Source organism: Bradysia coprophila, chromosome III (genome assembly GCF_014529535.1).
Source record: "Bradysia coprophila strain Holo2 chromosome III, BU_Bcop_v1, whole genome shotgun sequence".
Classification (NCBI taxonomy): domain Eukaryota; kingdom Metazoa; phylum Arthropoda; class Insecta; order Diptera; family Sciaridae; genus Bradysia; species Bradysia coprophila.
The window spans coordinates 2269589-2281921 of NC_050736.1; the positions used below are offsets into that span (position 1 = coordinate 2269589).

A 12333-nucleotide genomic window follows, 5' to 3' on the forward strand; every position below is an offset into this window, starting at 1 on the left:
TCAAAATCAACAATTTTTAAGACTTTTACAGTATTTGGTAAAATGAACTTTTTTCCTATTTAATCCATTTAATCAATTTGTATTCCATTTAATCCATTTAATCTAGAAGTGAGTCACCCCTCGTTTGGGATACTTATTCTACAGGTCTATACACAAGTATTAAGGCACTTTTTCCCCTTTATCTCATTTCTATTCAAGAATTAGGAAATTCTGGATTTAACTGTTCACTTTGATTATTCAAACATTGCTGAATATTGATACTTGAATGGAAATGAGAGGATTACTGCAATAGATTGTGGAAATTGTTATAGTCACTACCGCAAAAATCAGCGATGGCACTGCCTTCGAGTCGGGTCTTTTGAGATACGAAGTTTAAAAATCAAAATCATTTGTTAGGAAATTTAATTTTCGTTCATATTGTTCGGTGAAGTGACAAATGTGACCGACTTGCCGACAGCGTCAATCATTGAGAGTCCTGTGAAATATTGCTCAAATCCACAATCCATACTTGTGTAGAGATCTCTTGAATAAGTATGCCATACCATCTACCTTCTATCGATGTACAGTGAACGACATCTCAAATGTCTCACTGTCAAATTTTTCTGAGAATTTTATTGTGTCATTGCAAATTCACAACGACATTCTCTGAAAAAAATGACAGTGAGACATTTGAGATGTCGTTCACTGTAGAAAAAACGTTATAAATTGTGTTTGTTAATCAAAAGAATTGGTACGTACGTTTCTTGATGTTGGCAATGAGAAATTACTGGTTGAAAGTTACTCAATTTATCGATCCAAATGCGACTAAAAAGCGGTTATGTCTTCTGTCGAACGTTTCGTAATTTTATTATTACATCATCAGCGATGAATGGCTAAAAAGATTATTAACAAAATATGCTTTAGAACACTTGTCTTTTTTGATGAAATATTTGAGAACGAAAATCGAATCAAACGGATAAAACTTACAAAATGAAAATCGGTGAACAAAAACGATTTTCACTGTTTAGGTTTTCGCTGTACTTGACAATAATTGACTAATATAATGAACAAACAACGTAACGATGTGGAGAAAAAACCAAACAATTGCGAAATGAATTCTCCGAGGGGTAACCGACTGGCCAAAATGGTGGCAAATCAATTCCTAATTCCTTTCAATTCCGTTCAATTACCTCAATTACCGGACCAACTCGTCTAATTGCCGGATTCGCTCTATTTCCTTTCAATTCCGTTCAATTCCGTTCAATTCCTTTCAATTTCTTTCAATTCCCTTTCAATTCCCTTTCCACTCCCTTTCAATTTCTAAAGGTACTTCCTGTCAATATTTTTCAATTCCTTTTAATTGCTCTTAATTCCTTTTATTTCTTTAATTGCCGGATTAACACCACTATTTGCCGGATTCGCCCTTCAATTACTATAATTCCAATCAATTCCTTCAATTCCACGAATTTTCGAAATAATTGCTCGATATTTTCAAATAGATATAAATTTAAAGTCAAAGTTAAACCCTTAAGCATTTTGGAAAAAGAATCGTCAGACTATATCAAACTAAAATTTGGAACAACCATATTGTCCTACATTTGTGACTCATTTTGTCAGAATCTTTACTTTTTACTCATACTTTTTAGAAGAGATTTTTCAATTTAGATTAAACCGTACAATTGAATTCAGTTTTGTTAAAAATGATTTCACATCGCACATCATTGTTTATTTTAGATAGATAGTATTTTTTGTACCAATGCAGGAAATGACGAAAAACTTTTGTGCATCTGACAACTGAAATGCGACTTTATATATCGTGCGGGAATAGTTATTTACGTATTACTTCGCTCGGGCTACAACCCGCGAAATTTCCAAAAGTATACCGTCCACAACAGATGCGTATACATCTTTTCATGCTGAAGGCCTAAGTTACGAGAAAAATTCCGTAATTTATGCCCAAGACATGAAAAAAACTTCATTTCTTTGCGATTTATGTATTGTGAATGTAAAGTATCTATGTTCAGCACACGTCAGCAAAAGCCAAAGCACTCAATTTTTTGTTTCGTTCAAGTGATCGACATCGTAAGATTTTACGCTTTTGAAAAGTTGATGGAATAGATGATATTGTCGGTGATGCACTTTTTTGTAAATTTGGTTTGAAACTGGAGCATTTCGCATCGGCAATGCCCCAGCCTAACATTCCACCGACGAATATTCACTTGTTTGTTGCGGCTCAAACTCTCCCGTATCTGACTCACAAGAATCCTCTGAAGAAGAAACGTTCAATGTGCATTTTTTTGAACATAAAAGAAAGTTGGACTTGTTCTAAAATGGAACTGATCAACACTGTACACTGTTATTTATTGCGCGGGAGATTATAAAATTAAAACAAAAAGGAAATAATGTGGTTTTGCATTCGCTGGTACTTCTTTCCGATAATCACACTTATCACCATTTACTCTCATTTACTTTCAATTCCTTAAAATTGCACATATTTCCAGTCAATTCCGATCAATTCCAGTCAATTCCGGTCAATTCCAGTCAATTCCGGTCAATTCCAGTCAATTCCAGTCAATTCCAGTCAATTCCGGTCAATTACAATTATTTACCGGATACTCCGGCAATTCCTTTGAGGGTGTGTAGTCAATTACCCGAGTCGGTTACCCCTCGGAATTCTCGTAAAAAAGTGGAAGAAACCGGCAGCTTTTAACTTAGTGGAACAGAGTATATGCTTGGGATTTTGCTTAGAGATAAAATGACGAATCAGTGAATTAGGCAACAAAGGCGTAATTTCTTCTAATCATTTCTTTTGTAATAAAATTCTGATTTAATTTTATTTAATTTTTGAAGAAATGAAATACGTTTCAAGGAAATAAGTGTACGTGTTCAGCTTTTAATTCATCATATATATCGTTAGTTGCCTCGCCTGAAAGATCTTACCTCATCAAGAGTTCCTCTTTAATAAACCAACGCAACACGCTTCAAGTCAATCCAAAATGGCGACTAAATCATTGGAAATTATGAAACCAATTCTACTTTTCAGTGTCATATTATTTGCTAATTCCTAACACCTAACAAGATACAGAAGATATCCTCGCGAGAGAAAAAATACACAGAGACCTAACGAGAAAAGATCCTACACAGACACCTAACGAGAAATGAACCTACACCGAGACCTAACTAGAGAAATCAACAATAATGTGAAAGCGATAAGTAGAATTTGTTTCATGAATTTACTAATGATTCAATTTAAAATGTTAAGGTGAATATTGCTCTTACCTCGTAAAATTCATTACCTCGGCTCATCATAGACTGATTGTTACATTAGTAAGTACACAAACGTATTTGATTAAATACTGGTCACAGTATAAAACCGTATATATTTAAATATTGATAGCAGTATATAAACGTATATATCATATGCTGAATGCTAACAGTATATCAACATATCCTTACATATACTGACAAAATACATATATGCTTATACGTTTTGAGTCATTTTTTTCGCTCGGGTATCTCTTAAGTGAAATTGGGCAGTACACATTACGAGAATGGCATACGAACATTGAACCAAAACCATAATGAATAGGAGACCACCAATGATACGACAGAAAGATGGAAGAACTCGATCAAGCGAATGGTGGGGACAAACTGGCAATGGATCGTTCAGAATGAAAGACAAAAGGGGAGATTATGAAGAAGAAGAAGAAGAATATACCTTAAGCTAGCTATGACTCAGGGCGATACATCATAGGTTATTTTTGTCGTCTCTAACGATAAGAGTTTAAGGAGCTTGGCTCCTGACCTATCATTCAACACACACATACATACAGTCACCCTCACGCTGGTATCATACGTAATTCGTGAGTTCATATTGAGATCTTGTACAACTAAAATATCGCTCTTCAATAAATTACTTTGTTAAGTTATCCGAGTCGCCTATCATTTATTCGCACAAACATCCATTCGCCACAAGTCGTCCATGGAAGGTTCAGTAGCACCTACTTGTAAATCATTAAATTGTAGAGAATAAAATCAAAATTCTGGAATAATAAAGAAAAATTCCTTTGTATTTAGATTTCAATTTTTATTTCATTCTGGGACACGGTGTATTTTATGGGAATTAATTTCTACAAAATTGTGAAATTTTAAGAATTTAATTCCTTAAAATATGCATGTAAAATTTTGAGTGTGTATGGCATCCCCAAGTATACAGCCTTGAGATATGGGGCAGCATGGTTTGCAATATAGACTGAATTGTTATTGGGCTCTGGCCTGTTATTTGGTTCACCGATTCGGATTTTCTATAATACCCTCGAAGGATTTGAGTCTTCTAGAATCAATAAAGAGTTATGAGCCTTCCAGAGTTACAAATTCTTAAGGGCTGTCAACACTCAACATATTATGTCAATCTCAATCATCAAAAGATAGAAATCCTGAAGACTTACGGATGCGCGAGAGGAATGAATCTTCTTCGCTTTAAGTTTTGCTTCATAAAATTATCCTATATTTGTATCTGTATATGACACAACTTCCACCCATGGAGTTGCCTCTACTATTAATAAAAATTACCCTTTTTTGTTCATCCAGAACCATGGAAACTTACATGATTTACGAGAAACACAGGAAAAACTTAAGTCTTTTTGTTTTTAATTCGAAAGAAGACAATAAAGTTCATCCAATTCTTGGGATTATTGGATTGTACCGAGCACAGAAGCTGCATTTCCACGTTGAATGTCTATGGATAGTATTTGAAGAAGGCGTGGGGTAATCTGGCACACCATACAAATACAAATTGATGGTGTGCCAGATTTCCCTCTAAGGGGCGAATCTGACACAGTCATGACTTTTCGTTAAATGTCGTAAAAGGGCACATACTATGATCGAGTGTGCCAGATTCCCCGATGCCCTGCCGAAGGACTCTCTTTTCGTTAGTGACATTCGAAATTCTCTTGCCCGAATCGGAAATAAATTGCTTTGCATGAGAACCCCATGGACCTAACGTTTCAAAACCTGAAGGAACAAAGAATTATTAGGCAATTAAATGTCGTTTTTGCAACCCAGCCAACATGTTTTGAACTGTTCTTCTAATATGACTTTACAACTGTGGTGTTTCGGTACGTTGCTTCCCATAGCAAACATTAAATAAAATAAGTAAGTAGTGGTAGGAGCGGAGGGGGAAAAGTGAAAAAAGTTGTGTATATAATATGTTCCTCAGTTATACGTTTTTTTTTCAAAATTTTAATGTGAACGGACATCCGTCACGGCCCTTCACTAACGGACGCCATGATCCGGCCATGATAACTCTTCTCAGGAAACCCCTGACAATAATAAAAACGACAAAAAGTGAAACTCTTGCGTTATGAAAGACAAACAAATATTCATGAACATATCTTTGCAATTTTCGTAATTTTACGAAATTTTGCGATTCGTGAAAATCAAGATATTCGTAGAAAGCTTTATACAAATATAAAGGGCTAGCTAATGGTCTGTAGTACCTTCGAAAAAATGACGTCGTCAAGTTATAATCAACAAAACAGTTAGCAATTGGAAACCAAGATTCCAATGTTTTTGCATTCAATTGCAAAACGGGAAAAAACCAAGAACGAAATATATGGATTTAAACCACTGTAATCTAAAAAAAATGACGGTATGATCACTTTTAATCGAGTAGCAACAGTATATAGCAACTATCTACGCTAACGATTGAATTTCCAAAATTGTGACTGTATTGATGAGCAAATGGAAATGTCTTTTTAAAAAAGATAAGAGCTTTGTCATTGACGTGCATACATTTTTAATTATAAACAATGACGACCCGTGTAAATTACATGCAACACCAAACGTACACCAAATTTTGGCTGTTAAAGAAGCGATTTTATTTTTTTGATGAAATTGTTTAATCTATATCAAACATCCGATCGACATAACAAGCAAACAATATTCAATTCACAAAACTGCATTACTCATCGTGAATATTATATAGCTGTCGTGTAATACGCACTCTGATACTTTTGTTAATTGTTTATAAATATTGCATCGCCTAGAAATGCCAGTTGCGTTTCATGTATGGCTAAGCAGATATGTTTGGATTATAAAGCATGTGCTGTTAAAGTTCTAAATCAAACATGTGGAACAAATAAGCGGTAGTCTAACTCTATGTAAGCTGCTATATACTCGCTTACATCATAAGAATCCATGCATATATATACACCATTTCATAAAAGTATGGGTAACAATACTATATGCAGACTGCAGACGTTTACCCCCTGTACATGTTTAACATAACAACCAAACGAAGGGAATATGAAACAGGTGAATGATACATAGTTTCTAATCGTAAAATGAATGTTATATGTATTAAATATTGCATCATTCCATGCGCAGGTATTATAGAAGTAGTAGAGTTGCTCGTTCATATTGTGAAAAATGTTTGGAAAGTAAAAGAAAAAGATGTAGCAGATTGCGATTAAATAAACGCAGCGCATTATTACTTTTTACGTTCAACATATTTGTAAATATTTGTTTGGTCCACATATTTAACATATAGAAATGCATATGGAACGAGTGGAACGAAGGAATGAAGCGAAACGAATGAGAACGTAAAAACTTAAAGTGTGGTACGTTTATGTTCCTCTTTTGTTTTGAGTATTGGCCAGTGTTTTATACAATATCTGTTACTTCATTCGTTATAACGAACATATCATTTTAAAATGTTTTAGATGGCAAGCATATGACCAGTATTATTATCGGGTCTATTACTTCCATCAATTAAAGTATTTTTAATCGGTTGATTTCAAATCTTGTACTTCCATTTTTTTAACGTGCATTTTACTAAATGTAAAGAACCATTTTACGCAGAGCTTGTCATTATTTTTGTCGTCGTTATGGATAACAGATGAATAATGTGACAGGTTACAAATATTTCGAAACATTATAATAATATACTTAATACGTGAGTCATGAAGAAATTGACTGAAGCAGAGCTTTTTGGTGACTCTCGGTAATACATCCACTGATATAAAACCCTGTAAAACCCGTATTTCAGTCCTAAAAGAATGATTGTGTTGTTTAAAAAAAAGGTTAAAATGGACAAACAATCAACTTCTCGCGGAATGCATCAAAATTCCATGTATAGCCTTGTTAATATACTCTGTGAGTCTGTCTGTGATACATTTTTAATTAAAAAAAAAATCACCTACAAAAAGTTACTCGTCTAACCAATGATTACTGTTCCACATATACAATTTCATTCACAAAACATTGTGCCCGTGTACGTACAGATATAAACGTAGAGCATTCATTATATTCATATATATATATACGTAGCAACGTAACACAACAACTCTCAACAGAATTTCAACTCTCTATAAAATAGTCGGTTTTTTGTTTTTTGCGCTTTCGTTTCTTATTTAGTACAAGAAGTAACATTTCGCTGTGCAAATGTGTCGGATATCGGTGTGCTGCGCTGGTTCTTGTATAAAAGTTTAAATAAATTGTAAATAAAATTTTTCTTCATCTCTTATACCATGTTGGGTTGAGTTGAGTGTTATACTTCATGAATTAAGAAGATAATAATTGATTGATTAAATTACACACGGAAAGAGTGTATTTCGAAATTGTTAATTAATTTTCGCGTTAATGAGACAAGAAACCATAATTAGGCTTTATATTGTGATTCTTCAAACGGAATGAACATACATTATTGTAACCAATTCTCGATTTATTAAACAACACACATTGTTTTAACGTATACTTACCATACATGATTTTATGTTTCACTAAAAAAAGAGCGTTTTGTGATGGTTTTTGACCTTTTTGTGAAATAGCTTTGTTGAGGTTTCATTGCAAATTGTTTCTTTTTTTTAATGTATTTTATAGATGGTTCCATCCAAGACAATTCATTCCATTTTATTGTGCAATACGTTAATGATTTATTGTTGTTTGTTGATCTTTTTAGTTTGGTTTATACCAAACAAGCTGCACAAATATTATTGCCGTGTTGTGTGTACCTGACGGTTGAGTTGTTGTTTTTTTGGCTAGCAAAATATCAACCGGAAATGATGATTTCATCAAAAATTAATCCACTCTTTATCACTTAGACATTCTTTTGTCACATAACGACATTGGACGACACACTCGATAAACAATTAATAATTTATCAGCTTTCTTCGGCAAGATTAACCTAGTAACTCCAATTGGTTGATTGTTTAAGTCACTTAAATTTTAACAGCCAAGAGAGTGTTGCGATTATTATTCAAATTGGAATCGTATTCGGTTCAGTAAATTTTACCACTGCTTTTAATGTAAACAAGTCTCTGTCTATTCAGTGAGTGTTAGAGGTATGACCCCTACAGTCGTAGTTAATGGAGAATTTACGAGTGACTCTTACATTACAGCAGCAAAAAAAATGCCCTTTTTATCTCTCACCTGTATCGAAAGAACGATAGAAATGAACCACACACTCTAACTAATGTGGTTTCATACAGCAAAAGACATGACGATTCTAACGAAGTAATAGATTTTGCATCAATCTGTTGATTAAACTTAAATAAAATGAAGTAGGAGAAGTGATAATTATAGTAGTTCGCTAAACCGAACTGGTGTGCATACGTTATTTTGAACCAGCTGGTCACATACAATTCCAAATGGGACCAGCTGGTGCAAAATAACGTATGCACACCAGTTCGGTTTAGAAATTGTATATTTGAAAATCTCAAAGATTCAAGGGGCAAAATCACCTTTTAGCAATTGGTTCTCAATGTCTTCTATTACACAAAAGAAGTATCCAACAGTAAAATTCAAATTATTCCCTAGATTGGAAGTGACTCCGAAAACCTGTACAGATCAACCGAATACAATATTAATGAACCCGTCAATAAAAACGTGATCAGCTGCCAATATTCTAAATCGAAACAATGTCGTCGGATAGATTTCATAAGTGAGTATTTAATTGACATTTTTCTTTATTGTACTCGAGCAATTTTTGAAAATAAAAATATTTTTACAAACATTTTCGGTTACAAAATGAACGTTATCTATGGCGAATTGATAACACCTGTTATCATTCATTGTATATTGAGCAGTTTAGGTAAAAAAAACTGATAAGCGCAATATATAAGGTTTTTGAGAACAGTTTGATTGATATTGAGGGTCTATTTATTGTAAATTTAATCGATCGAAACACTTAGCAAGGGTCACGCTGAATTCTTTGCGTTAAATTCCACATTTTTTCCGAATTGTTTGCAAATAGTTCCGCGTGACAATTATGATTACAATGATAGTAAAACATTGGAAGTTTCAATTTATTCCAAATTTTCAACACAATTTTTTCATGTTTCAATGTCTCTTTCCTCTAACCTTAGACTTCCTCTAACAAAAGACACACGCACATTCACCATAAAAAGACTTACTTACTTACTTAGGCGGGCACTGCAACCTCCTATTGGTTTTGGCCTCTTCCAGCAATCTTCTCCAATCGGACCTATTCCGTGCCAACGTTCTCCAATCGCTCACTCTCAGTACTTTCAGATCAGACTCAATTGCATCTTTCCATCTCGCTCTCGGTCTTCCTGGTCTGCGGCTTCCATTGGGATACCATTGGGTATTTAGCAGTTTCAGTGGTAGACGTTCCTCGTTCATTCTTTGTACATGACCGAGCCATCTTAATCGATTGATTTTGATGAATTTGACTATATCGAGCTCCTTGTAAAGCTGATATTCTCATGGTTGTATCTTCTTCTCCAGTTGCCGTTCACATTGACACCTCCAAAAATTGATCGAAGAATTCTCCTTTCAAAAACCAAAAGTGTCTGTTCGTCACTTTGTGTCATGCACTAAGTTTCCGATCCATATGGTACAACTGGTCGAATCAGCGATCTGAACAATTACAAGTCCATAAAAAGACTATAGGGGTTCAATTACGATTAGGAAACTATTTTTCCACATGGAACTCAGTTTGTATTTTAACGTAAATAACGTACATAACATCACAGCAAGAGGATACTTTAAATGAATTGATTAAAAATTGCTGAAGTTTTTAATTCCATAACCGTAAACTGATAAATTGATCCCATTTAACAAATCATATGTCATTTCTTAATTTCGTACAATTCCTAAGGCAATTCGAATTCCTTTTAACTAAAAGTATATCCTAGAGTTTATACAAATTCTTAAATGTTTGAAGGTTACTGACAGTCCTTGTACCTTGTTCTTTACGCTCATCTTATTTTTCTAAAAAAAACATATTTTCAGAGCCGCTAAGGATGGGTTGCTTGACGTGTTAAGAGAAGCTAATAAACGCGAAGTTAACCATAAAGATGTAGATGGTATGACACCAGTATTGTGGGCTGCCTTTGAGGGCCGACTGGATGCATTGCGATTATTAGTTGGAAGAGGGTAAGGCGAACGACAGTACTTTGTACAGACACAAAAAATTAAAATTTTAATTTTGAAGAGGTGAACCAGATAAATCAGATCAATTCGGTAACACCGCCTTGCATCTAGCTGCTGCAAAGGTATCTTTTTCAAGTAATTACAATTTTAGGCCAGTCAAAATTATCAAAATGAATATTTTTAAGGGGCATCTGCAATGCGTTGACTTTCTAGTTAAATTTGGTGTCAATTTGTATTCGCTAGACATCGACCGACACAGTGCAAAGGACCTTGCAGCAATTAATAATCGAGATGACATTTTAAGGTATTTGGATTCTGCAACGGCACAATTGGAACTGAAAGACAGGTATATACGGGATACGAGAGAAGTGTAGTTTAGAATGAAAGTACAAAAGAATTTGAATTTTCAGAAAAAAGGCGAAAATCTTCAAAGAAAACGCCGAAAAGCAATGTGAAAAGCGTACAAAAGAATATGCGAAAAAACAACAAAAACTTGACCAAACTCAAGAAAATGATGTACGACCGATGCCACACCGCCCTTCAACGGTGTTAGCTGATTGGAAACATCGATTATGGTCGACCAGCCAAGGAAATCTTAAGCAAACACAACGAGAACAAATAACTGCCAATGGAACGAAATTTAGTGCTTTGGTTGGAGGTACAATCGCTGGACGGGGCGCTGTTGAACGAAAAGCAAATGCCATTAAAGCTAAACAAAACAGTCTCCTACAAACGGATTTTAAAGTTGGCGAAATCGAACCAAGCGGTAAAAGAAGTGTTCGTTCGTTACAAGGTGTACGCAGAGACTCGGAGGTAATTTATGTCGGGACCTTTAGTGCAAATGGCGATATTGGAAAACGTGGAAAAATCGCAGATGTGTTTGAAGTTGAAGACAACGAAATTGGCGGTGAAATTGAAAATGAAACCGAGAAGAAGCGTGCAAATGGAACGTACGGCACAATGGCTAGATCCTTCAGTCAACCGGATTTGTTAGAAGCGAATGAAGGTGAAGTAAGTGAAGAGGTGATTTTACAACGTCCATCTGGCTTGTTCGATCGGCCAATGCTAGGCAGTTTGGCTTTTAGGTAATTAACTTTCGAACTACAATGTGCTAACAAAAGTATATTCGTTTAACTTTTATAGGAGGTCAGTCACAGCTGCTTTAAGCGATTTAAATGCTGATTCATCCTCCGTTGGATCAAGTAATACATCAACTCATAAGGAACATATTAAGCCAAGAAGCTTCAAACCTAGAACGCACCTTGTAGTATCAGATAGTGAGTCTGATGATGATGATGGTTCCACAGACGCCGACGAACAAGAAGATGGTCTAACGCCATTGGAAAGGTTCTTAACCGCATGGGGTTTAGAGGAACACATTCACATGTAATACTTTCAGCGAAAATATTTTTTCTCGTTTATGAGACGGTGACGTGACCTTTTTTGCTGATTACAGATTCCAAAAACAGCAGATCGACCTCGACACATTAATGCTACTAACCGAAAGTGATTTGAAGTCATTGCAATTGCCACTGGGGCCGTTTAGAAAACTGGCTACAGCTATACAAGAACGTAAAAGTGCGTTATTAAATCCTGGGACGATCCAGGACAGTAGATTGTAATTAATTCGAGAAAATAAACGAAATTCGAAGTTTCTATCCTTTACATCGATTGTCTAATATGAACGAATACTTGCCCATTCTATTATTATCCGGCCGGGCGATGTTATGTTGTGACATTAGATTGTTTAAAAAATTGAATTGATTTAACGGGTTCAATTGATTTACCTGATCCAACAAATACTGTGAAGCTCTGGTCGGTATCTCCCTTGTACCTATCCGTTCCAAAGACTTCGTAAAATTTGGATTTTGTTATTCGCTATCGTAATGTTACTTTTGGATAACCTTACTAAAATAAGGACGTTTTCGGAATTACTCATTAAAATTAATGAATCTGCGA

General features: G+C 34.8%; 1 protein-coding gene and 1 long non-coding RNA gene across 2 annotated transcripts; one reads left to right on the forward strand and one right to left on the reverse strand.

Moving 5' to 3' along the window:
- Positions 1-830: 830 nt before the first annotated feature.
- Positions 831-1028, reverse strand: LOC119078323. The gene is made up of 2 exons (XR_005087986.1): positions 967-1028; positions 831-872 (listed from the first exon to the last, which is right to left on the reverse strand). It is a non-coding gene; the product is annotated as an uncharacterized LOC119078323 (long non-coding RNA).
- A 6304-nt stretch (positions 1029-7332) lies between these two features.
- On the forward strand, positions 7333-12069 carry LOC119076611 (Usher syndrome type-1G protein homolog). Its single transcript, XM_037183471.1, has 8 exons — positions 7333-7477; positions 8797-8920; positions 10234-10377; positions 10436-10496; positions 10560-10720; positions 10785-11459; positions 11518-11760; positions 11831-12069. The coding sequence occupies exons 2-8, from the start codon at positions 8898-8900 to the stop codon at positions 11994-11996; spliced, it is 1473 nt and encodes a 490-aa protein (XP_037039366.1). The 5' UTR covers positions 7333-7477; positions 8797-8897; the 3' UTR covers positions 11997-12069.
- Positions 12070-12333: the final 264 nt, after the last annotated feature.

Bases quoted from the DNA above. Each gene is read 5' to 3' on its own strand.
- LOC119076611 (XM_037183471.1), top strand. From the start codon at position 8,898: ATGTCGTCGGATAGATTTCATAA. The intron at 10,721-10,784 runs GTATATACGGGA...TTGAATTTTCAG, and splicing joins CAATTGGAACTGAAAGACAG to AAAAAAGGCGAAAATCTTCA. The intron at 11,460-11,517 runs GTAATTAACTTT...TAACTTTTATAG, and splicing joins CTAGGCAGTTTGGCTTTTAG to GAGGTCAGTCACAGCTGCTT.